This window comes from Morchella importuna (genome assembly GCF_003444635.1).
Source record: "Morchella importuna strain M04M26 chromosome Unknown Morimp01GS006, whole genome shotgun sequence".
Lineage (NCBI taxonomy): Eukaryota > Fungi > Ascomycota > Pezizomycetes > Pezizales > Morchellaceae > Morchella > Morchella importuna.
Genome location: NW_025763403.1, coordinates 1,143,080 through 1,168,430, shown reverse-complemented (window position 1 = coordinate 1,168,430; position 25,351 = coordinate 1,143,080). Strand labels below are relative to the sequence as shown.

The 25,351-nt window shown below is 50.0% G+C and overlaps 9 protein-coding genes across 9 annotated transcripts; 4 read left to right on the top strand and 5 right to left on the bottom strand.

Annotated features, from left to right (window-relative positions):
- Positions 1-174: 174 nt before the first annotated feature.
- On the bottom strand, positions 175-1,002 carry LAJ45_03116 (uncharacterized protein; the record flags this gene model as incomplete). The annotated part of the gene is made up of 2 exons (XM_046112705.1): positions 175-614; positions 672-1,002. 2 exons carry the CDS (start codon positions 1,000-1,002, stop codon positions 175-177), a joined length of 771 nt encoding a protein of 256 aa, XP_045974194.1.
- Positions 1,003-3,184: 2,182 nt separating this feature from the next.
- LAJ45_03115 (uncharacterized protein) lies at positions 3,185-4,376 on the top strand (the record flags this gene model as incomplete). The annotated part of the gene is made up of 4 exons (XM_046112704.1): positions 3,185-3,325; positions 3,421-3,522; positions 3,595-3,766; positions 3,847-4,376. The coding sequence occupies 4 exons, from the start codon at positions 3,185-3,187 to the stop codon at positions 4,374-4,376; spliced, it is 945 nt and encodes a 314-aa protein (XP_045974193.1).
- A 2,744-nt stretch (positions 4,377-7,120) lies between these two features.
- Positions 7,121-8,912, top strand: LAJ45_03114 (uncharacterized protein; the record flags this gene model as incomplete). The annotated part of the gene is made up of 5 exons (XM_046112703.1): positions 7,121-7,362; positions 7,486-7,560; positions 7,629-8,154; positions 8,229-8,558; positions 8,628-8,912. 5 exons carry the CDS (start codon positions 7,121-7,123, stop codon positions 8,910-8,912), a joined length of 1,458 nt encoding a protein of 485 aa, XP_045974192.1.
- A 959-nt stretch (positions 8,913-9,871) lies between these two features.
- LAJ45_03113 (uncharacterized protein) lies at positions 9,872-10,459 on the top strand (the record flags this gene model as incomplete). Its single annotated transcript, XM_046112702.1, has 1 exon — positions 9,872-10,459. One exon carries the CDS (start codon positions 9,872-9,874, stop codon positions 10,457-10,459), a length of 588 nt encoding a protein of 195 aa, XP_045974191.1.
- A 2,077-nt stretch (positions 10,460-12,536) lies between these two features.
- On the bottom strand, positions 12,537-13,630 carry LAJ45_03112 (uncharacterized protein; the record flags this gene model as incomplete). The annotated part of the gene is made up of 6 exons (XM_046112701.1): positions 12,537-12,651; positions 12,721-12,866; positions 12,942-13,084; positions 13,150-13,238; positions 13,326-13,424; positions 13,482-13,630. 6 exons carry the CDS (start codon positions 13,628-13,630, stop codon positions 12,537-12,539), a joined length of 741 nt encoding a protein of 246 aa, XP_045974190.1.
- A 1,771-nt stretch (positions 13,631-15,401) lies between these two features.
- LAJ45_03111 (uncharacterized protein) lies at positions 15,402-19,297 on the bottom strand (the record flags this gene model as incomplete). The annotated part of the gene is made up of 7 exons (XM_046112700.1): positions 15,402-17,023; positions 17,198-18,259; positions 18,326-18,349; positions 18,404-18,532; positions 18,595-18,793; positions 18,860-18,909; positions 19,027-19,297. The coding sequence occupies 7 exons, from the start codon at positions 19,295-19,297 to the stop codon at positions 15,402-15,404; spliced, it is 3,357 nt and encodes a 1,118-aa protein (XP_045974189.1).
- Positions 19,298-20,670: 1,373 nt separating this feature from the next.
- Positions 20,671-22,582, bottom strand: LAJ45_03110 (uncharacterized protein; the record flags this gene model as incomplete). The annotated part of the gene is made up of 9 exons (XM_046112699.1): positions 20,671-20,680; positions 20,741-20,775; positions 20,842-20,903; positions 20,996-21,029; positions 21,181-21,212; positions 21,380-21,514; positions 21,602-21,965; positions 22,028-22,259; positions 22,416-22,582. The coding sequence occupies 9 exons, from the start codon at positions 22,580-22,582 to the stop codon at positions 20,671-20,673; spliced, it is 1,071 nt and encodes a 356-aa protein (XP_045974188.1).
- Positions 22,583-22,813: 231 nt separating this feature from the next.
- On the top strand, positions 22,814-23,461 carry LAJ45_03109 (uncharacterized protein; the record flags this gene model as incomplete). The annotated part of the gene is made up of 2 exons (XM_046112698.1): positions 22,814-23,116; positions 23,180-23,461. 2 exons carry the CDS (start codon positions 22,814-22,816, stop codon positions 23,459-23,461), a joined length of 585 nt encoding a protein of 194 aa, XP_045974187.1.
- Positions 23,462-23,772: 311 nt separating this feature from the next.
- On the bottom strand, positions 23,773-24,698 carry LAJ45_03108 (uncharacterized protein; the record flags this gene model as incomplete). The annotated part of the gene is made up of 3 exons (XM_046112697.1): positions 23,773-23,842; positions 23,908-24,329; positions 24,390-24,698. 3 exons carry the CDS (start codon positions 24,696-24,698, stop codon positions 23,773-23,775), a joined length of 801 nt encoding a protein of 266 aa, XP_045974186.1.
- Positions 24,699-25,351: the final 653 nt, after the last annotated feature.

Genomic DNA, 25,351 nt, shown 5'->3' with positions numbered 1-25,351 from the left:
ATAGGCTTCAGGTTGGTTCACAAACATATACACATATATAGCGGGCGTACATTAAATAATATTCAGTTTGTTAACTGCGCATGTACATAGATATATATTATTACTTCCACTACAAAAGGTACTACTACTATTTATACTACATGTACCAACTAGCCCGGCCAGCCTTTCCGCACACTACAGTACCCCTTCACATGACATGTCCTCATACACCTCCCCATACCCACACCCACCATCCCACCACACCTCCTCCACCTGGTACTCCGGCGGTACCAGCGCACACGCAAGCGGGGCATACACACCGTTCATATACACAACACCAACACCGTGCACATACTCCACAGGCTCCATCTCCATCTCCACCTCCATCTTCATCCCCATTTCCACCTCCATCTTCATCCCCATTTCCACCTCCATCTTCATCGGCACCGGCACCGTCTCCATCGGCACCAGCCCCTCCGTCTCATATCCATACCTATACCCATACAAATACAAATACCCACACAGCTGCTCGAACCAGCAGCTCTGGTCACCAGAGTAGTACTCGGGCACGGCCCCGCAGCCCCAGAATGGGCTGTTGAGGATGAGCTGGCGTATGTACTGCATGATCTCTCTGTCTATTCCTGTTAGCCACTACTCTCACATCACCCACGGAGCCGGCCAGAGAAGCCTACCTCGCTGCAAGTACTCGATAAAGTCGTCCTGCCAGATCCATCCATAGCCATTATACGGCCCCTTCTTCTCCTTCGCTAGTTTGTCCTTCGTTGGCGCGCGCCCTCGCGCCTTTTGCTTCGGGCTGTCTGCTTTGCTGTCTGCCTCCTTGTTGGTTGTGGAGGCGGCGGCGGCGGCGGCGGCTGCCCGCTTCGCGGCCGCTGATGTCTTCTTTTCGACTTTGGACTTTTTGGGTAGGGATTTGTGCTCCAGGATGGACTTGAACTCGATGCTTGTCATGACCTGGATGGGGAAGAGGTCGCTGGTGTCTCTAGGGCGGCGTGAGGGTGACATTTTGGATTATAGATTGTGGTATAGTATGGTATAGTATGGTATAGTATGGTATGGTATTATGTATGTATATGTACGGCCGGGAACGGGGAGCGGGGACGGGGAATTAAGAGGAGAATTAAGATGGTAGAAGAATCGAGAAGCTAGCTGGTATAATAGAAAGGAAGTAACAAAATTTTTTTTTTAAAAAAAAACAACCGTGGATAAACATTTATATATCCCAAACCACCACTGCCCGAGTGAGCCCCCCGATCTCCCTCCTCGCTCTTAGACCTGCCTACAAGTTAGTTACACAGCTACATAACATACCTACCCAGAGTCCAGTCCTCTCAGACAAGAACAGGAACAAGACAAGGAAGACAAGACAAGACGAGGCACAAAACTGGTACCAACAGCACCATCCGGCTCGCGGGTTAGCCCCCCCCCCCCCCCCCCCCCTCTTCCCCCAGAGAGAGCGTGCATTGCATACCCGCCACTAAAGGCTCCCAAAAGCAAAACGAAAATCTCTCAGACCTACCTATCTGCCTGACTGCTCCGCTCGTACGAGCGCACTCACTCGCTCTCTTGCGACCCGTGACGCCTCACGTACTTGCACACATATATGTAGTTAGGGCAAGTAATCGATAAGTAATCCTCCCAGAGTACCCAACGTGGGGTTTGTGTGTGTGCCCACAGCGCTCTAGACTCCCCCAGGCGCTAGGCCAGGAACGTACACTATTATAATTAGGCCCTCTAGGGGGCCTAAGGGAGTCGCCAGTCCGGATTTCAATATATTGCAGATCGAAACTTGGTATGGGTAGATAGAGCAAGCTTGGTTAATTAAATTAGTTAATTAGTTAATATGTAGTCGTGTGTATATGCCTCGACTACATACATAGCTACTAGAACTAAACCTGCTGCACGGCTGTTATTCGGTACTGTACTATACTGCACTATATTGCGCTGCGCCGATGGCCGGGAGCTTATCAGAAACCTTGCCATCATGATCGCCGGTGCCCTGTATTACCGATCTTACGGAGGCCGCCGCCGGTCTGTCGATGTGATGATGTGTCTCAGCCTTTTAATTTGGTCTTTTTTTTTTTTTTATTTTTTGCGGGTCGAATTCCGCCGCCGGAGAGTAGGAGAATTCCCATCTGCGCGCAATTTCGATGCGCTCCCTCCCTCCCTCCCTCCCTCCCTCCCTCCCTCCCTCCCTCCCTCCATGCACAGTTGGCAAGCAAATAGGAGGCGCATGGAGCTAGGGAGTGAGTGGGTGAGTGAGTGAGAGAGTGAGTGACTGGTGTACTCTGTGTTCTGGCCAAGTATTAATTAAGCTGTGCTAAACTGTGTCAAGTTGGTTGTGTACAATCCCCCATGGCCAAAAGAAAAACCCCTGTATTCGAGCCCAGCTAGCTAGCTCCACAGGTCCAAATTTCTTGAGCAGAAATTGAGCACTTCGATTAGCTGCATGCTTTATTGGTTACTGGACGATTACAACTCTCTTCCTGAAACAGCTAGACCTCCCTGTCCAATACGCTGTTCGACTCAAGCAGCTCGAGAGTCCCTTTTTTCCTTCTTTTTTTATATCAATGTTTTACCTACGTACCCCAGTTCCAAGCATACCACCTGCAGGCTAACACTACCCCATGAAACAAACCCCCCATCCAACAAGGCCCCCACAGAACGTGCAAGACAAACGAGCGTATAAGCGGAGGCACTCAACCAGCTGACCATCCCCACCACCATAATACGATCGTCAAACTACTCTGGACAGCAACAGGAGTCGAAGCAGCGGCAAAGATATGGAAGGAGTTCGCCGAATGGCGGCAGGCGAGGGAAGGACGAGACGTGGACGGTGAGGAGGAGAGGAGAGAAATGGGCTACGGATGGGGGGGGGATTGAGGGACGAGGAGGTAACGAGTTTCGTTTGTTTTTGTTCGTGTTCTTTTGGTCATACTTTGCGAGAGGTGGCGGAGGCAGTTAGGGAATCTGGGGCTAGTGTAATATTTCCATAACTGTAAAGGGTTGCACGCAATTAATAAATTAAACAAAAAAAAAAAAACGACCACCTCCACCAACACGTTCTTCACCACATCTCACTCGACCCACATGTGTCTCACCCCTAACCCTTAGTTTCTGCACACCCCTGACCAGTCAGTAACCACACCTTCCCAACCACAACCCAAGTACCTACACTCACCAAAAAATGCTTCCCCCGGTCCCTGAAGAAACACTGAGTGCCAACCCGCTCTTCAAGGCGCTGTATGAAGACCTCACGACCAAGATCCTGAATCCAGAGGATCTGACGAGCCGATCTTCGTCGCGGGACCATCATGTCCTCGACCAGGTTTGTGATAGCTATAGCTCCATGGCCAAGTATCTACATATCTAGCTAGCTAGCTCGTACGTATCTAGGGCTAACAATTACAATTGGGCCTCCAGGAGCTCCGCACTCACCGCGCAGAGCTCGCAAAATCGCAGCTCCTCCAGCGCGAGCTCGAGACGGTGACCCGCGGGGCCGGATCTTCACTCTTACCGGATGAGGTACGTACATACGGGGGTGTATATCATATTATGTACCATCTCGAAAATCAAGAAGCTCACACACATACACAGCTCCAAGAGATAATCGACCTGGCCATCAACGCGCCACGCACGCCCGCAGACCTCCCACTGCTTTCCGCCACCATCGACGATTTCCACGCCTCGCTTCCACTCATCGGGCAGGCGATCTCAAGGTCACTATCTGACTCGGCGCTCGACATCGCCAGGATCGCATATCCAGACGGTACTCTCTCCCCCACTCCACCCTACCCACCCCACTCCGCCTCCTTCCCACCCAAATACTAACCCCCTCCGGTCACACAGACACCAACCCCCTCCTCCTCGACAGCAAGCTCGACCACCTCCCCGCCGACGCCGCCCACCGCCGCAAAACCCTCCTCCACACCACCTCCCACCTCACCTCCCTACGCAGCACCATCACCACGCTCACGCAGCAAGTCCTCAGCGCCTACAGCACGCTCACCACGCTCTCACTAACCCACACGCACAGCAGCAGCGGGGTGCTAGTTGCGGCGCAGGGCGCGGCCGTGGCGCGGGCAGCGCACATGGCCGTTGTGGCGAGCAGCATGGAGGGCAAGCTGGGCGTGCTGCGCGCCGAGGCGGTCCGCGCCGTGTATGACGATGCGGCGGTGGAGGCGCTGGCAAACTACCGGGTGCATCTGCAGGACACGCGGGCGCGGCTGCTGGCGCGGCGGAGGACGGTGGAGGGCGAGCTGGAGAGGTATGCGAAGGCAGGGAGCGACATGGTGGGGTTGGTGGAGAGGTATGGGGCTGTGATGCGGGGGATCGAGGCGGTCGGGAGGGATATTGTGAGGTTGGGGGGAAGGGTGTGATGTGGGGGGGGGGGGTGTGGAGTGCGTGGCTTGCGATTGTGGGTGTGACTTGGGTTTGGGTGTTGGCGGGAAGTTTTAGTCGCTTTAGTTAGTCCGAGCCTTGCTAATAGCGAGAGAGGGAGGTTTTGCAGATAGATAGATGGAGTGGGCACTGTCTGTCCACAGGGATGCGGAGTCGTGCGTGCAGAGTTCCCAAAAATCCACAGCTAGTCCATGTCCTTGGCCTGTGCGTTGCAGGAGTTTCCATACCTACATACATGTAACATGTATGTAACTAACATCCTCAGTATAACTAACATCGTGCAATTCTTGATATCGATTTTCCTAGGCCTGTCTCACATTTCATTTCCCTGGACGTACATTATACATGTGAACCCCTGCAACCATCACCATCACCCTCACTGCGGATCCTACACCTCCGCTCGCCGGTTGCAAAGCCTATCTCAATGAGCTGGTAGGTGTAATTTAGGTCTGCTGCAAGATGGCCTGCATATATTATTGCCAACTGGGCCAGAGCGTTCAACTGAGATTTCAAGTAGTACTGAGATATACGTGTATATCAAAGCTAAATGTGTGTCGTAAATATATCAAAGTTATCTGGATGTGTCATATATTTATGTACGTGCTTAATTAATTTTCAATGCTCCCATCTAATGTCAAGGGAGTAGCCGAGTCCTTGCATACATGTAACTACATGTACTAGCTACATATACACAGTACATGATATGATAGAAAGCCATCCGCTGTTCAAAACAGGTACATTATCACTAGCTAAGTCAAGAGCTAGTACCAGAATGGCACGTGCAGGAGCCAGCAGGAATATCCTACTACTCTGGAGTAGGGCAAATTTTCCACGATAATAGCCCGGCCTCGTATTACCGCCATAACTCGAAAAAATTGGCTAGATTAAAACTTCTTGTATGGAAATTTCTAAAGCAGATCGATGCCATTCAACCAATCACTCGAGTGGTAATCCCTGGATAGCCAATTTTTCGGGTATACGTAGATCAGATCCACAGCTTGGTAGAGCTAGCAATATTGCCGGAGAAGAGCTCTATTGGCTTAACCAGCCCATATACTTGCTTACCAGAAAAAGAACCAGAAAATGCGGTTGCTCAGGGCAAGGATGGTTTGTATGGAGTGGCGCCGTTCTCTCATACAAATAAATAATCCCTGTTTCCGTCACTAGCTTGCTGTTCAGACCCTCTCGCTATACCGGCCTTGTGTTTTTATCTATGCTTCTCGCACGAGACATTGCCCATACCAGGCAATTTAACTAAATCGCCCCGTTAGGCTTAACACTCAGGCCAGCCAGCCATCCACCACCCGAACCCCGGCCCCCCATAGGCCATGGATTTAAAGTTTGGGCCAATCTCGCGGTACATGCCCACAACTCAACCTTCCAGCGGGTAAGTGAACTGGCACAGTATCAGTACGGGAGCGGGTCGAATGAATACTCTATGCCACCCTAGTGGAATATACCGGCCGGCAGTGGTGCTTCCGCAATTAATGCCAAACATAAGTAATCGACTCTCACCCACATACACCAGCTCTAGCTCTATCTATCACATGTCTGTAGGTAGAGTACTATGTATGAAAACCTAGCTGGCAGCAGGCTGGACCTACACATATATATGACTATAAACAACTAACACTAACTAATCGTAATCGATCGTGGATGGCCGTACGTCTCCAACCCCAATACTTTACTGAAGAGGATCGAGTTGTATGATTAAATTAAAGAAGTAACGAGAGGAGAAGGAACAGACTCCTTTTATAATTAACAAAGTCGTGGCTGCTAGGTGAACTCCAAAGTCAATGAGAGGGTTTATTCCTACTTTGCTGCAATTCAATTTTGAGGGGGTATAAATGGGTATAATACTGTTCCACTTTGCTCGCAACTCAATATGCCGGATTGCCAAGATTCGAGGGATTTCGTACGGGATAGCAAAAAATCCGGGATAGCAAATTGATTTTGCAGTAATAAAATTAAAATCTCAGAAGATTTCGTACGGGACAGCAAGGGATCCGGCGTATTGAGATCCGGCATATCGAGTTGCAACTGTATGTACAAAAATACAAAACTTCAAGCTCTAATAACCTTCATAACTAGAATAGATATCAAACATCTGGAAAGACAAACTAAACTTTATTACTAGTACTTGACTTTGTCTTTCCCGATTTTCTTTAGCCCTTCTTGTCGAAAAGTTTATTAGCCATCGACTTTGCGCATGAACTTTCAGTTACCTTTAAGAGCGGGTGCACCATACTAATAACAGAGTAAAAACAACAACAGGCACTCTATGGGACGAACTACAACAACAAACACAGCCCATGCTCGCAGTGAATCATGTCAGCTAGGAAAGGGTATCTATATACATAAAGAAGGTAGGTAGGTACATGTATGTGTGTGGCGGAAGTGCTGCCTCATCAGGCCGTGCACCCTCCAACCAATCAACCACAGACCCTAAGTAGAGCACTTCTGTATCCAACCAGCCAACCAGCCAAGTCAGGGCCTCGAAACAAGCACTGCCAATTACGCCATCCCGCCAAGCCGCCTCCCCACCTACAACCCCGTTCGGCAGTTCTACGCAAGCAAACCAAACATTACTCGAGCCCTAAGGAAAAGTAACCTTAGACAGCCAGCGTAGCCTCAGTAGAGTAATAATAAAAAAAAAACCCCAAGTTACTGAACCACCCCCCCCTAACCAACAAAAAAAACGCATTCCTCCCCTCCCCCACAAATGCGCCCAGCAGCAGCAGCACTTCTGACCCCACTCCTCCGGCGCAGCGTCTACAGCGGGCGAAACAGCACAAACATCGTCACTACTACCACCACCACCACCACCACCCTTCGCGCAAGTACAGCGTCTATTACACAGTTCAATCCCCCCCATTCGTCCGCTCAGCAGAAGAGAGCCATGGCCAGCACCAGCAGAGGCATCAAACCGGCACGAAGAGTCACTGGGCAGCGGAAGGATGTTTGGTATGTGGCGTGGACTCTTACTTGTCTCTCCTCTCCACTGGTTTTACCACAAGCTGGAGAGAGAGAGAGAGAGACCTGACCTTGTCTGTCTGTCTGTCGCTGATGGAATTGTGCACTCCACAGGTCCACCGTGAATGAAGCCGCAGCGGAGGCAGCTGCTGAGGGGAAAGACGTCATTAACCTCGGCCAAGGGTTCTTGTAAGTTTCACCTCCCCCCTCCCCTACCCCCCACCCCACACTAACCCACCTCACCCCCCCACCCCCAGCGGCTACAACCCCCCGGCATTCGTCCTCGACGCCGCCAAACAAGCGCTCGACCGCGTCGAATGCAACCAATACTCGCCGACGCAGGGCCGTCTGCGGCTCCGCCAAGCGCTGTCCAAAGCCTACTCTCCCTACTTCAACCGCACGCTCGACCCCGCCTCGGAGATTGTCATCACCTCCGGGGCCAATGAGGGCATGCTCTCGGCCTTCATGGCCTTCATCGAGCCCGGCGATGAGGTCATCGTCATGGAGCCCTTCTTCGACCAGTACATCTCCAACATCGAGATGGCCGGCGGCGTCGTAAAGTACGTCCCGCTGCACCCACCCGCCAAGGGCGACACACAGACATGCCCGGCCAGCGACTGGAAGCTCAACCTCGACGAGTTCAAGGCGGCCGTCACCGACAAGACGCGGATGGTAGTCATCAACACGCCGCACAACCCCATCGGGAAGGTATTCTCCAAGAGCGAGCTGGAGGGCATCGCACAAGTGTGCGTGGACAACAACATCCTCATTCTCAGCGACGAGGTAGGCTACCACCCCACCCCCCACCTTGGGCCCAGTCTGTGTTGCAATTGCATGTCAAGCGTTAACAGAGCCAGGTGTACGACCGCCTCTTCTACACGCCCTTCACGCGCATCGCAACGCTCTCCGAGGCCGTCAACAACATCACCATCACCGTCGGCAGCGCCGGCAAGAACTTCTACTGCACGGGCTGGCGCGTCGGCTGGCTCATTGGCAAGCCCGAGCTCATCAAGTACTGCGGCGCCGCGCACACGCGCATCTGCTTCTCGTCTGTGTCGCCGCTGCAGGAGGCGGCCGCCATCGGCTTCGAGGAGGCCGATGAGCGCGGGTTCTGGGACCAGAGTAAGGCCGAGATGAGGGCGAAGATGGACAAGTTCAACGAGGTGTGGGATGAGCTTGGGCTGCCTGTATAACCACCCCCCCCCCCAAATCCTCTCCCATATCCCCAGAAGCTAGTCTGCTAACTAGGTGTGTAGTACACTGACCCCGAGGGCGGCTACTTCGTGCTAGTGAACCTCAGCAAGGTGAAGCTTCCCGAGGGCTACCATTTCCCGGCACATGTAGCGGAGCGCGCGCGCGACTTCCAGCTGGCGTGGTTCCTGATCAAGGAGCTTGGGGTGGCGGCCATCCCACCAACAGAGTTCTACACGGCCAAGAACGAGAAGGAGGCGGAGAACTATCTGCGGTTTGCGGTGTGCAAGGATGACCAGGTGCTGGAGGCGGCCAAGGAGAAGTTGAGGAGGTTGAGGGAGTTTATGTAGTGTGCGGTTTTGGTGGGAGGGGTTGGGGGATGCGGTAGTGTGCTGGGGTGTGTGCTTTTGTGGGGGATTGTGGGGAGGGGAGGGGAGGGGAGGGGAGGGGAGGGGAGGGGATGGGATGGGATGATGGGTGCGTTAGATGTAACGCGCATGCTATTTGTACCTATGTACTCTACAGTGTGTGTTCCACTATAGCTATATTACAAGGCAGAGTATTTATTATTCTACATGGTGTATCTGCTGTGACACACGCCCTACATATATACCCATACCCATACCCATAGCTTAAGTATGTAGAGCTCTCCCTCCATCCATCACAACTCCATCCATTGCAACCATAGTTTGGTCGGTTACACAGCACCTGCCCACCTACCCACCCACCACCCACTACAACCCACTTCACCCGTAATTACCCCGAACCCCCGACACAATCACAACCTCTCACTCGCACCCAATCCTCGGCTATCCGCTTATCGCGCTATCGTATCTTATCTTATCGCGCTCCCTACCCACCCTACCCTCCCTCGCCCTGCCAGCCACTAACTACCGGAAAGCTCCCCGACTCGACTCGGCTAGCCAATGCCGTCACGGCACCCCAAGAGTGGGCAAGGCAGCACAGCAGGGAATAAACCTTTTTTTTTTTTTTTTTTTCTTCCCTCCGCCACGCCACGGGCCGAGGAGGAGAAATCCTGGAGTGACGACAGGGGAAGGGGGGGATGAGTAATTTTGTAGTTGGGGGGAGGATACTCTACTAGTACTTGTAGGCTGAACTTTGGAGTGACCTTTACTCTGCTCTCAGTCTCGAGCATACCTGGAGTCGCGGGGGTGTTATATATACTATTTTACCTGAGTGGCTATTTTATTCTATTCTGTTCTGCTTTACGTGCTATAACCTAACTAGAGTACCTACTCTAAATACTCTATATCTCACGATATCGATATCACCTATTACCAGTCCCACCATGGCCTCCCAAAAGCCATACCGCGACTACTCCGACGGCGAGCTCTCGCCCACCTCCTCCACCTCCACCTCCTCCTCCAACTCCCTCGAAATGCTCACCCCCCTCTCGCCGCCCTACTCCCCCTTCGACCAAGAGCCCTACGACCCACACGAATCGTCCAAATCACTCCTCCCGCAAGAACCACAACTCCCCCGCCCCTCCTCCGCCCCTTCGCCCAACAAATCGCTCTGGCCGCGGGCGAAAGCCACGCTCTACAGCAACCGCGGCATCCTGCTCGTGCTGCTGTCACAGTTCTTCGGCTCGGTGATGAACCTTGCGACCCGCATCCTCGAGACGTCGTTCCCGGAGCAGCGCTTCCATGCGCTGCAGATACTGTTTGCGCGGCAGAGCATCACGTGCGTGCTGGTGTGGGTGTGGCTGTGGTGGAGGAGTGTGCCAGATGCGCCGTGGGGGCCGCGGGGGGTGCGGTGGCTGCTTGTTGCGCGGGGCGTGGGCGGGTTCTGGGGTGTGTTTGGGCTGTATTGTAAGTTGTTCCTGGGGGTTAGGGTTATAGACTCTGTCCGCGGGGTGTTGAAGTCAATGGAGTAGAGTAGAGTAGAAGACAAAAGCTAACAATGAGGAAACCACAGACTCACTATCATACCTCGACCTCTCCGACGCCACAGTGATAACCTTCCTCTCCCCCATCGTCGCAACCTTCGCCTGCTCGCTCATCCCCTCCCTGCACGAACCCTTCACGCGCGCGCACCTCCTCGCCTCCCTCGTCTCCCTCCTCGGCGTGGTCCTCATCGCCCGGCCCACATCCCTCTTCACCTTCTCCCGCAGCTCCGACGACTCCTACGAGTCCGTCCCCAGCACGCCGACCGCGCGCTCCCTCGCCCTGCCCCCCTCCCTCACAGCCACCCCGCACCAGCGCCTCGTCGCCGTCCTCGTCGCGCTCCTCGGCGTCCTCGGCGCCGCGTCAGCGTTCACCACAATCCGCTGGATCGGCAAGCGCGCACACCCGCTGCTGTCGGTGAACTACTTTAGCAGCTGGTGCGCGCTGGTGTCGCTTGTTGCGCTGCTTGCCGTGCCGAGCGTCGGCGGGATTGTGTGGCCGAGTGGGGTTGTGCAGTGGGCGCTGCTGGGCGGGATCGGGGTGAGTGGGTTTGTGATGCAGTTTTTGCTGACGAAGGGGCTGCAGGTGGAGACGGCGGGGAGGGCGACGGGGATGGTGTATGCGCAGATGGTGTTTGCGGTGGGGTGGGAGCGGCTGGTGTGGGGGAGTGTGCCGGGGGTGTTGAGTGTGGTGGGGAGTGTGCTAATTCTAGGGAGTGTGGTGTGGGTGGGGGTGAGGAAGGGGAAGGGGGGGAAGGAGGAGAGGGGTGTGAGGGAGGCGGGGGGCGATGAGGAGGCAGTGCCGTTGGGGAGGTGGGAGGAAGAAGGGGAGAGTGATGGGGAGAGGGGGGTGGGGGGTGAGAGGAGGTGGGGGGTGAGAGGAGGTAGAGGGGTGTAGATAGACCCAATGTGGACGCCGAGTGATGGCGCATGATCCTTATGATCCGTATACGCATAATCGTAAATAAAGATATTAAACCTCGAGTAGTTCTACTACGCCTGCGTGATTCAGTCAACTGATGAAAGAAATGAACATAAGGGAAAGGGAAAAATACACTCCTGCCCACCAGCGAGTGTGCAAACACCAGCACTCACGCACACCACATGGACTCATCGCAACAAAAGTAAAGCCCCTCCTATACACACATAGTCAGTATCGTAACCCATAAAGACCCAGAGCGAGTAGCGTGGAAAGTACATACACCCACCGCACCAGGAAGTTATAACGCCGTGATCATGATGCTAGTATTGTGTCGGTGTTGACATCGGAGTTGACGTCGGAGTTGACGCCAATGACGTGGCTGTCTCACGTACTCGTGATTCACCAAACCCCACCTCACTGTAGATTGATAGCCAGATTGTTGGATCTGTAAATACCCAGATATATTAACGAGTACAAGCCCTTTTTTCGCAGGAGTGGAAGCAGTGATGCCGCCGACGCGCCGCCGTACTAGCCCGCGACGTGGTTTATGCCCAGTCTGGCATGCGAGTGATGGCTTGTGATCCGGAGCAGGTAGGGTATGATTGGCATACGAGTAGCTTTGTTGTGTAGAAGGGTAGGTTGGTATGGTATATATATAGTTAGCGGGGGCTGTTTACGTGCGATGTTTAAGGGAGTTGTGGTTGCGGTAGGGTGAGAAAGTGTCGATCGTATGATACGTATATATATTGGATATCGTGGTTCATATGCTGATCATGTACTGTGTGCGGATGTTGCCACTGGTGGTAAGCACACCAGAGACCTGCAACACAAACATGTGTGCTTTTTGTAACGGTTTGTAGAGACCGTGGTGTTTTGGCCTAGCTGCTGGTTCTACTCTAGGTTCTTGATCTATACAGGCTCGAGGGAGATTCATGGGTTTTCGTCTTCTCTTGCCACGATTTACGGCCATAGAGTACATAACTATAAAACCAGCGGTGGCGGTATTCAAATGCTTATTTCTTTTCTTCTTATTTCCACTATACATGTGCATATACACACTTCCCAGACTGCAATCCCGTAATTGGTAACCTATAAACACGGTTCACTGTCCCGCCCCCATATCCAGTGCTCTGTGTAGCTGCCCCTCTACTGAGCTGGGCTCGACGCACCACTAGCTCTCCACGACGATAGGATCAGGCTCACAATCTCGTCCACCCCCTTTCCGTTCTTCACCTGCGCGAAGATGGTCGGGCCTCCCTCACTATTTTAACGTACTTCCTATCAGCGATCACTCAGAAGGATGAAGGGGGGGAGAATGGACAATACGAACCGCATTTTCCTGGAATCACGATCCATCACGCCAAGGTCTGCGCCCACAATCTCTGCGAGGTCTGTCTTGTTCACCACAAGTAGATCGGACTGCGTGATACCCGGGCCACCCTTACGGGGGATCTTGTCGCCTCCAGAGACATCGATCTAGCGCAGCCGTAGTTCGACAATTAGTACCCAAATCCTCGATAACGGGGTGGGGGGAGGTTTGTGCTCTCGTACAACGTATATGATAAAGTCCGCCAGCTCCCTAGAGTAGTTTGCAGCGAGATTGTCGCCGCCACTCTCGATAAGGAGCAGCTGGGTGTCAAACTCGCGGTGCAGGTCCTCGAGAGCTTGCAGGTTTGCGCTGATGTCCTCGCGGACTGGGGTCTTGTCAGTAGTCTTACAAGGGCGGGGCGTTGGTATAGCGTGTTGGTACGCTACTTACCTGCAGCATGAGGGCAGCCGCCAGTCTCAATGGCCTTGATCCTCTCCGCCGGGAGGGCCTGGTGGCGCACAAGGAACTCTTGGTCCTCCCTACAAGGGTCTTCTGTCAGCTCCAAATAGCTAGCTACTTGCCAGCCGCAGAGTCAATGCGAGCTTCGTGGGGATCAATTAACTGACTTTGTGAAGATATCGTTTGTGACTGCGGCGATGGAGAATCGGTCTCTCAAGGCCTTGCACAGCTCGAGCATCAACGCTGTCTTTCCCGAGCCTACGGGTCTAATCTATACGTTAGTAAAAAGAAACACATAGCGACGTAGAGGAGGCGCTTCTGACCCGCCAATTCCAACCGTGAAGGCACGTTCCTTCCAGTCGCGGTCATCGAAGATGGGCGCCTCGCGGGCTAGGTACGAGCCAGGGCCGTCGAGAATCTCGTGTGAGTGACCGTGGGCGTCAAGCGTGTCGTGGGAGTGGGTGTGAGACATATTTGGTGTTTTGGGGTGGGGCGGGGGCGTTTGGCGGGGTTGGTGGTTGGTGGTTGGTTTAAAGGTCGGGTGTGGCGGGGGAGCTGTGCTGCGTGCATGTGGGTTAGGTTCTGGAAACCGCACAGGTCAAGTGCGGGGTGCTTTATCGTTTATCGGCGGTCCTGCACGACGACCGCATGGACCTTCCTTGACGAGTAAACAGGGCATTCACCTTGGAATAAGATGTATCTAACTGAGAAATCGATATTGCGCACTCGCCAAATACTACTAGTAGTAAAGTACCCATGCTCAGCACAGTACCGCAAAATCTGAGTTCGTTCGGACGGTTGCCAAGAGCGGTGTTGGCTGTAATCCTGCCGTAAAAGGCTCTGATCTCTTCCTTTAAGGGTGATATTTTTCAGCTCCTCTGCAAAGCTGTCCTCTTGGCAACCGTCCGAACGAACCCAGATTTTGCGGTACTAGCTGCACAGATAACGGTGGATCGAATTAAGACTTCCCGAAAACAATTGAAACGTAGACCTTCACCTTTCCACGTTAGTCTTCCAGTTCAGAAGAGGTGTCTGGGTGAGTGGTGGAAGTGTCTATGTGTACGTGTAGCTATCACAGGTCTTCCGATAGCATATACATGTATTCATGGCTATAAGCATGTATATCATCTCCATATACCTTTTGCTGGCGGCACCCTTCAACGCTTGATCATGATAAACTACATATCCCCCACCAAAGCTTAAGACTTATATTCAATCCTCAAATAATCGATTAGTACGTGCTTATATGTTCTGGGTTCGGCGCTTTCCGTCGTAAGAATTAACGTACATCAAATCGCAATATAACGATTTTAAGGCCATATAGGGAGCTTACTATTAATACGTATAGTTAAATACTGGGTGCTTGCACATAACACTAAGGTAAGTATATGTACTTACATGTATGTACATGTAGTCTAATCTCCAAAGGGCCAGGTACATAAACATCATATTATCGGTTCGGGGCCGGTCTTCGAGTCATAGAAGTTGCTCTGTATGAAATGCAGGCCGCACATCAGCTTGAGGCTATGCCTCAGGGCTCAACAAATCTTGAGTGAAGTATGTTTTTACCTAATAGATAAACCTAGAGATCATCGCAGCTTCATGCATCGACCCTTGTTGGTCCAACGAATCAGCTAAAACTAGCTTCAAGCAACATTTTATCCTGTAGCACATACACCTATAGTTCGTTGAAACCCATATAATTCTGAAGTAGTGAAGAAGCAGCTAGAAGTTAAGGTCATACCCAGTAGATTTTCTTGAAATAGGGCGCTCGGCACGTTTCATAGTATTGGAAGATTTTCATTATTACATTATATTTGTCATCGGCGCATGACTCACTCATGACTCACTTTCCTATTAGTCATTCTATTACTCATACGTCTATGACTCATTGTATTTCTTTTGTACTACCTTTCTTTAGTATAAATATGGGGCATTCCCCCTTAGCTAGAACAATAACACGATCAATTACTTCACTCTCCTACATACTTTCTCTAGATTTAAAAGGAGCAAATACCCATAATTCTCCCATATCGGCCTGTTAGACCTAGACCTCACAAAAATACTATCAATTCTCACTACCTCTCCCTATAAACCGAGCTAGCTTAATCCAAAGCACATAGGAGATAAAGAAATAAGAAAATAAGAGAGAGGTTTATATGTGCACAGCACGGAAGATCAAGCTTAAATGGTAACGCAAAAAGACGCCAATGTACGAATATGGCATGAAGAATAAGATATCACTATGGTAGTTCAGGAACCAAAATCTTTCGTAATATCTTAACAGATTGAGACGAACTCAGAGTACTGGGGTGGTCCTTCCCCAGGGATTTCTCACGCCCAGCCAGTGCACGCTCGTACCACTCCAGTGCCTTGCCATATTCGCCTTGCCTCTCGAACACCGAAGCCATGTTGTGGACCGTGGAGAGAGTACTGGGGTGGTCCTTCCCCAGGGATTTCTCCTCTCCAGCCAGTGCACGCTCGTACCACTCCAGTGCCTTGCCATATTCGCCTTGATTGTAGAACACCGAAGCCATGTTGTGGACCGTGGAGAGAGTACTGGGGTGGTCCTTCCCCAGGGATTTCTCCTCCCCAGCCAGTGCACGCTCGTACCACTCCAGTGCCTTGCCATATTCGCCTTGATTGGAGAACACCGAAGCCATGCTGTGGACCGTGGAGAGAGTACTGGGGTGGTCCTTCCCCAGGGATTTCTCCTCCCCAGCCAGTGCACGCTCGTACCACTCCAGTGCCTTGCCATATTCGCCTTGACTCTCGAACACCGAAGCCATGCTGTGGACCGTGGAGAGAGTACTGGGGTGGTCCTTCCCCAGGGATTTCTCCTCCCCAGCCAGTGCACGCTCGTACCACTCCAGTGCCTTGCCATATTCGCCTTGACTCTCGAACACCGAAGCCATGCTGTGGACCGTGGAGAGAGTACTGGGGTGGTCCTTCCCCAGGGATTTCTCCTCCCCAGCCAGTGCACGCTCGTACCACTCCAGTGCCTTGCCATATTCGCCTTGACTCTCGAACACCGAAGCCATGCTGTGGACCGTGGAGAGAGTATCGGGGTGGTCCTTCCCCAGGGATTTCTCACGCCCAGCCAGTGCACGCTCGTACCACTCCAGTGCCTTGCCATATTCGCCTTGCCTGGAGAACACCAAAGCCATGCTGTGGACCGTGGAGAGAGTATCGGGGTGGTCCTTCCCCAGGGATTTCTCCTCCCCAGCCAGTGCACGCTCGTGCCACTCCAGTGCCTTGCCATATTCGCCTTGCCTGGAGAACACCGAAGCCATGCTGTGGACCGTGGAGAGAGTATCGGGGTGGTCCTTCCCCAGGGATTTCTCCTCCCCAGCCAGTGCACGCTCGTACCACTCCAGTGCCTTGCCATATTCGCCTTGATTGTAGAACACCGAAGCCATGCTGTGGACCGTGGAGAGAGTATCGGGGTGGTCCTTCCCCAGGGATTTCTCCTCCCCAGCCAGTGCACGCTCGTACCACTCCAGTGCCTTGCCATATTCGCCTTGATTGTAGAACACCGAAGCCATGCTGTAGACCGTGGAGAGAGTATCGGGGTGGTCCTTCCCCAGGGATTTCTCACACCCAGCCAGTGCACGCTCGTACCACTCCAGTGCCTTGCCATATTCGCCTTGATTGTAGAACACCGAAGCCATGCTGTGGACCGTGGTGAGAGTATCGGGGTGGTCCTTCCCCAGGGATTTCTCACGCCCAGCCAGTGCACGCTCGTACCAAGGTAGGGATTCATTGAAGCGATGTCTTTTGTCATAGTAGCCAACTAAAACATCTACCGCATTCACTGTCTCTAAGAAAGGTATATCTTGGGCTTCGGCGTGTCTCAGAGTAGTGACTATATGTGATGTAAAAGTCTCACATATACCCCACGTCTCATTACCTCCAGCTACGTTGGGTCTAAATGCATTTTCTGTCAATGCAATCGCTATTAATATAAAAAGCCTTTTGTCTTCCGGACTTATGAGACTCTCGCTCATATCTCGAGTCAGATCATGCATCCAGATAGTACCTGCTCCTTTCCTTCGAAGAAGTGCGCAGGTTTGGAGGCACGCTATTGCTTGCTCTAGCTCCTTCAGATCCGGATCTAGTAGAAGTCTTTTTAGATATGCGGTAAACTCGGCCTGTGGGTTGATGACAACGACCTTTTCGGCAAGAAAATCGGCCATTTTCTTCGTCTTAGCGGCCTCTGAGAAAAGATTCAAATGTAGATTTTGATGATCCAAGTAAGAAATTATTTTTAAAAGGATAATAGCTTCAGGTGTGATTCCTTGTATTGTAAGCATGAATGATGAGTGGAAGTCGGAGCTACTGGTCCCCTTTAGCTTCAATGTCTCCAGCTTTTGTTTTCGTAGTTGATCAAGGTACCGTTCGAGGGTCCAATCCCGGTCCATAGCATAAGAAGTGCCCTGCTCCAAGGCAAGAGGCAGGCCTCCAAACTCACGATTGAGCTCAGCTGCCAATTTCCGCAATCCGGAATCCACACATGGGGTATGTTGCCCCATAATATTGAGTATCAAATCGATCCCGTCATCGTCCCCCATTGGCAAAAGCTCAAGCATCCCCGCCGATCCTAGGTATCTTGCTATATTCCTATCCCGCATTGTGAAGATAATTGAGCCTGATGAAACTGCAGGAATGAAATCATGAACAGTGGCGATCTCGAGAACGTTATCGAATATAATAAGCCAATCGGAGTTGTTTACCAGCCACCCCTTGACTTGTTCAATTTCGAGTTCCGGCTCATTGGATGCTGCCCGACGTAAGCCAAGGAGACCACAAAGAGATTGGTAATCCTGAATAAGTTGTTCCCTTGCTGTTGCCTGGAAGTGGAAAATATTTGGGTACAAGGTAGTATTTTTAGTCGCATATCTTAGGGCGAGTTGGGTTTTTCCGGCACCGGGCATTCCATAAATTGCTACCCGCTTGGTCGAACCTGAAGAACGTGCATTATCCAAAAACTGACCTATTTCTTCGAGTTGCCCGACCCGGCCCGTGAATCGTGGGTGTAGAATATTTGGCATAAAAACTATTTTTTGGTGCGGACCCGCCGCCGGAGTACCTCCCATAGCCCCTAGAAAACAGTTTCATTAAAACCTGCGGTTGTTGTATAGATAATTGCTTTATGATGAATTCTCACCTTGGGATTGAACTCGAAGCCCAACTATTTAGAAATTAGGACAGGTCATCAAATGAGTGATTAATATCTTTAACTTACTATTCCTTGTCATTGTCATGTGCTCAATGTGTGCGGCTTGCTCAACTTCTTGTGTATGAGCATCTATCTTCTGTGACAACTCATCAAAGGGTTTGCACAGCGGCCCTAAGATAGACGCTGCAAGTTTTCCTATCCAATTATTTAGATTTCACTTTGGTTATCAAATAAACAAAAGCATTAAGGTATCTTACGCAACTTCGATCGGGCATAGAATTTTGTCGTCTCCAAACAAAACTCTATAATATCGCAGTAAAATGTCACGACCCTTGAGTCAAGAAGATTCGTCCTCCCATACAGACTGAGAATATGCGAAAACCGTTCAACACAGAGTGATATCTTCTCCAAAATAGTGCATATCTTCTCGTATGTACGGAATATGTCCTGGGATATCTATGCATTTAAATGAAATCGTCAAAGGTTGCCACTATATTTGACCTAGCCTGATCATAAGCCTACCAGGATAACGAATTTGACGCCGCTCCATGCAAGAGCCGCTATTTCGGGATCTAAAATATTGCATATTAGAGAAAATATTGTTTGTACAACGTGCGCACATAGCTGCTAGAGCTCTAAGGTACTACATGTAGGTATGGCAATCTGTATAAGGTCATGCTAGTACTCACGGGACTGTATAGCTATTTCTATAACTTTAGAAAATCGGTCCAACTTCTCAATATAAGCGGGAGTAATCTTGTGTATTAGGTTTGTTGCAGTGCTTCTCCCTGACTCATTTTTAACTTTCGCGTCCTTGATAGCTTGTAAGACGTCGCCGATGCTAGCATTCTTTTTAAGAAGAGCTAACTCTTCGTCCTTGAGTTTTCTCTTCCTGTTTAATCCTTCGTAAGTTTCGAGGGCGTTTTTGTACGCATCTGATAGAGAATTCGTAACCGACATGTTGTGAATAGTGTTTTCGGACGATATCAGATCAACTGATCGATTGTTGAGTTGGCAAGAGTACCTACCTCAGAGAGGGGGCGTTGATTTCTGTTACACGAGAGAGCTTTTTAAGTATACCTATCATTGGTCGAACCTACATGATAGTCGGGCCAATAGAACTATCGTGCTACTTACATGTACCTACAGTATGTATGTACTCGCGACCAGCAACAAGAACCCGAATATGCAGCTGCAAGTCTTTGGTGTATTTTTGACTTCTACTCCAATGGAAATTGCAGATTAGGACGTGCATTTTCGGGTTCTTGTTGCTGGTCGCGAGTACTCGGGGCAGGCAATAAGAACCTGAAAATGCAAGCTGCAAGCAGGTGCTCAATTTGGTGTAGCTTTTCGCCAGCCGCGAATCAGAGGTTGTTACCATCAAAAGTCATTTTCAGGTTCTTCTTACCTGCCCCGAGTACCTACTCCGCTTATCTAGGTCTATGCGGCACAGACGGCATTAGCGGCGGCTTATTGGACTCGGATCTAGGTACAGTACATGTAGAGCAGTCTTGTTTCCAGAGTCATGACTGTGCACCATGTGGATCAGCATGTATTGGTACAAGGTATGTATGAGACTAGGGGCTTTACATGACTCCGGAACACTTAAGTTGGCGGACAGGCTAGGGCTGTTAATTGTCAATTGTTTCACAGTAGGGACCGACGAAAACTCCAACCTGTCTGTGGAGGGCTAGATTATCATATAAGAGCTCCGGAATCATACCGGTAAGTATTTATCCATATCCACGGAGCGGGTTGCGAAGGAGACTGTGCTGCAGCTGTTCCTCAATCCTTACTTGTAACGATATCAGCGGTTTCTTTTCTTTTCTTTTTTTTAAATCATATAAATTGATTCTAGGTACAATTACTGCATGCAGGCATAGCCTATGGCATAAAGACCTATCCCCAATGCCAGTTATAGTAGCTATGGTACGCTACCAACCACACTCCTCTTACAAGGACGATGACTAAGGAAACCCCCACCTAAGAAAAAGTGAGAAAAAAAAATTTCCGGATAACACAAAATAAGGAAAAACTAATGATGGCATGATGCCAGTTGCCCACATAGGGGACTTTGGGTGAGTGGTGGTCATCCTTCAAGTTATTGAAAGGAGGGCTTTTGGAGCAGTGAGGTACTGGTGGTCTTTGAGAGGTGACCTTCGAGCTCGATATCCAAAAGGAGGAGATTTTGACTTGCCTTGGCAAATGAAGCCAAAGCAAAGTCTGTAGTGAGGAGTGACCCCGCACTTCACGAACTCTTGGCGGAGTTGAGAAGGGAGTTGACAAGGACAAAAGGGATGATATCAGCGGTTTCGCCTCATGTATAATTATATTTAGGACTCCCTCATTTGAGAATGTTAGCTACAAAGAAGTTTATCTTTTAGTTAATAGGTGCAAACCTACATGTATTTCACTCTAAAAAGGCGTTTAGATTTCGCCTGGAATGTGCATGTATACTCGCGCGTTAATTAAGTAGCCGGATATCATTGCAACCAAATGCTTACTAAAAGCTCCGACCTTTTAATTAACGACTGAGTACACGGCGCGGGTAATTTCAATATCCGCACTAGCACGTCAAACATCAAAAAATTAAATATCCGCCACAGAGAATAGAGAGAGAAAAGAACTATCATTGAAGAGAATGAACTGACTACTAACCCCGCTCGGATTGATCATTATTTTTGAGAAACCACTAGATAATCTTACAAGTCCCAAGGCAACCCCGAATTCCACCATTTTCGTTTATCCTCCGCCCTTCTCATCACATCTTCAATTGCCGTCGCACGGAAACTTTCCCAATCCCCCATAACAAAACCCGAACGCCTTATTAAAATTCCTTATACCCCTCTAGAAAGATCGATGTAGCGCGGAGAAGCTGTGTACGCGCGAAAGATGGTCAAACGCAAACAGATCGTCAGTTCCGGTCCGAACCACCTATTTTAAACACAAGCGAATGAAAAAAATATTCAGATATTGTACATCAAAAGAAATGGGTGAATGGGATGCAAGAATGAAGACGAACAAATTAAAATTGGTACGAACCACTCTCGTATTGTGCTGAAATGTACTGTTCTGGGTTCTTTGCCAAGAAACTGATCAGGTTCTCTATGTGCTCGCGGAGTTTTGAGATAGACTGAGGGTCCATATTTGTATGGGCGAGAAGCTCCGGCATGGAGACTATGACAACAGATTAATATCAAAGTACGAAATCGCCTTCTGCCGAGCTTATCTTCAACTAAATAATCCAAATTGGAAGGGACTTACCAAAAAGCCTTAGCAGATGCTCTGCGCCATAGATCTCGCTCGGCTCCTTCCCGGGGTGCTCCTTTCGAATTTCCAGATACTGCTGTCTCTCAAACCGATATAAAAGAATGGTCCCGAGAGATCGGTCGAAGTAGAGTTTCAACCCGGCAATGACTTCGTCGAAAATATCCGCGTCTGCCGAGCCCTCTCGCTTTTTTGGTACAGATTCGCGATATTTTTGTAGAAGCTGTGTCACATTGAGGTCACGCGGCAAAGGAACAAGCTGCTGATTCTTAGTGACGTTCTCCCAATCGTCGACAAGCAGCGCTTTCAAGTTGTCGGGGATGTTTATCTTGACATCATGGCGCTTCATAAACTCCTCTTCCTTTAAGTCGGATACGTTTGGTCAGCAATTGCCTAATTAGCAAGAGCGCTTTCAACACAGACCTTCTCGATCTCAAGCTCGCGCCCACGCTTCTGGCCTCGCGGAGGAAGAGTGGTAGAAGCTCCCGTTGGAAGATCCTCAGAGCCAGCTTTGGAAGTCATCTTCTTCTTCGTATCGGGTGTGGGCTTCGGCTTATTCGTAATCGGTTTTGTATTCTCGTTGAGTTCCTTTTGCAATCGCAAATTTTCTTCGTTCATTTTGCGGAGGCGGTCTGCAGGGACAAATTCATCCCACCTGGTCACTGTCAGCTGGCCCGATAGCAGCTACCAACTCTATCGTACGATAATTCTGTCCTTTCAATTTCCCCCAAACAGCTTCCACAAAAAAATAGCTAGCTAGCGAGAGATTGCCTTTCCTTCAGAACAACAAGAGCTCGCTAAGATAACTTACGTATTCTTCCACCCCTTGTAATGCACCTTGTACTCCGGCAGCTCTTTCTTGTCGTCCGATTTTTTGACCTCCAGTACCTTTGCTTCATATAGCATAGGCCCGTGAAAGCACAAAACCCTCTCCTGAACGTCGTAAGTGAGCACCTTTTGCGCAGCTGCTGGGGGCATGATATCGACTCGGATTTTGTTGCTTCTGCCTCAAGGATGTGCTTCGGTTGCTGAGTTAGTGAAAGAGAAATGGAAGGATAGGCGCGAGACTGGAGCAATGGGAGGACGCGTTGGGAGTTCTACATACACGGCCACCTCTGTAGTAGTTACCCTGCTTTCACGATTAGTCACTCGACCTTTTTCTATGTTGGGGATGCATGCTTGCCATCATCATTATCTGTGCAAGTATCAATGGCCTCAAGTACCACGGCGCTCGAGTACGAGATTCTTTCGTCATTTATCCTCTCCCGTGCGTCATTACAGGACATCATCTCTCTCCACAAGTTCACTGAGCTATTCCCAAAAGATAAGCAGTCAAATCCTCAGGTTAAGCTTCTTTACGCAGAGCTCCAGCTTCAGCGCAACAAAACATGTGATCGCGTTAAAAAGAACTTACAATTCGAAGCTCGACTCGGCGCAAAGCAACGAAGGGACGCAAAACGGCAGCAGCGAGAGGGGCAGCACATAGATGATGACGCGATGGCGGGGATTGAAGTAAGGTTCACAGAAAACACCGGTAGGCTTTTCATTACGCTAACCGGGGAATTTATCGTGTAGCTCTTCGGTGCAGCTCGTTCAGAACCAAAGCTCCCATTAAGGGAGCTTTTACAGCAAATGAAGGCCGCTGCCGAAGATCTTGATGCAGAATTCAAAAACCTCGATAGGGAATGCGATGAGATACTCGGAGACCTCAAAACTACGATTGGAGATCTCAGCGATCTGCGTTACGGAAAGTTCGCCAACGCAGGTTTAGACGAAAAAGTTGTTTCGGATTTAGAGAATCTGCATAAGACCTGCGGACGAGTCTTAAACCCTGATTCTCATTCAAATGAAACTTAGTAGTTACACGATAGTGAGCGTACATGAATACTACAAGTCCAAAACGCTCTGGAAAAAAAGAAAAGAAAATGGAAGAAGTAATAGCTTTTCCTTCTTTGACCCTCTATGTCTGTGTCTGTGATAATAAACATCACTGAAAGAAGTGGTATGTTCCCAATATTCAAAATGAAATCACCCTTTCTTCCTTAGTTGTTTAGCCATTTCCTTATAGCCTACTATTCAATAATGACCGACACTTTCCGAATATAAAAGAAGCCAAAAAAAGCGCCGAACCCAAATCTCTGACACTACAAGTTCAGAAGCCCAAGGAATTATGAAGAACCAGCAGCAGGCGCGGGGGCTCTTGGTGGGGTTGTAGTGACACCCCTAGTTATCCGTGACCTGTATATCGGAATAAGATAAGCATGCATAAAATAAAATGTCATGTGATAGGGACAAAGGCATACATAATAGTCCTTCCCAAAAGACTGATCGTAACCATCATGACCCACGGCGGGAGGGTCTCATAATACAACATGGCCGTAGAAATATAAGGCACAACGAAGTCTTTTAGCGCACCGTCAATAGGATTGAGGATACCCGACCAGGCGTCAACACTCTTCCACGCCGCTTCAGTGTGAAATTTTACTAAATGTGCCGCTTGCTCTCCGTCGATCAACTCAACGGGCCAAGGAACTTCCCTAATCTCGACGGTGCCATTCGCGAAGGATGCAATGTGGTAAACCTCCGGAAGTTTACCTTGAGATGTCAAGAGGAAGGTCTGACATAATTCCGTGGCTTCGGGCGATGCACAGTCGATTCTTCCAAGATTGATTTTGGGGGCGGGGCCAGCAAGGTTCTGGGCAGCAGCGAGCTGAACAGTTGTTTCCTGTAACACTTCTTGTTAGTTTCATATGCGCAGCAACAAAGATAAGAAGCAACCACACACCTCAAAAATCCCATCCCATTTCGTCGCGTTCCGAGTACCGTTAACGTTACTTGTGGTAAAGTAGAAATACCACTCTTCGGCCGTTTCGGTCACGTCAGAACCTTCAGCGACAGCAGTATTGTTGATGGAACTTCGCCAGTTTTCGGATGTGATATTGCGCACCCGTCTCTCGATCACAATGTGCTGGTCAACCTCCTCAACATTCGCAGCGAGTGGCTTCTGTGTGCCCAGAACACGGTTGAGATAATCGCCCCACTGTGCAGACACAAGTGACGCGCCAGCCAAGAGGAAGAGTGAAGATAGCCGCATGGTTTCCTTTTCTTTCTTTCTATTATAAGATAGCTTGTAGTGAGAAGAAAGAGATTTAATATTTAGGTTGTGGATTGTAGGATATGTTTGCGTGGGTGCGTGTGTGTGGGTGTGTGTGCGTTGTACGTATCTAGTGTAGGGGAGTTTAGAAGAGGGAGAGAGGAGTGGGGAACTGTCAGTGTCGGTAGGCGGAAGAAATCCAACTACTTGCACGTATTTGCTAGGAGTATGTGTGACTGTATATACCAATGATTCGCCTACAAAGCTGTACGGTGCAGTACGGGCGAGAAAGAAAGGGATTGGAAATTATCATGTAGCCTACATACCAATTCGCTTCAAGCAACGTTGCAGTAAACGAGGCTGTAACCAGGGCCATTGAACTACCCAATGCACTGGACCGACTGGGCATCAACTAGGGAATTGTGAGGCTCAAATCAGACAAGTCTCCTTCCCACCATTGACACATACCCCTTCTCGTAACATCACCTAACACACTTGGATCCGAAGCTCCAATAAGCCTAGAGTCTGTGAAACATTCTATAGCACTCTATGCACGTGTGCATGCGTCAAATCACCACGAAACCATGTACATTTCTAAGGATTCTATTGCTAACAATTAAAAACAGTGTAGGTATCGCACTGTAGTTCTGTAG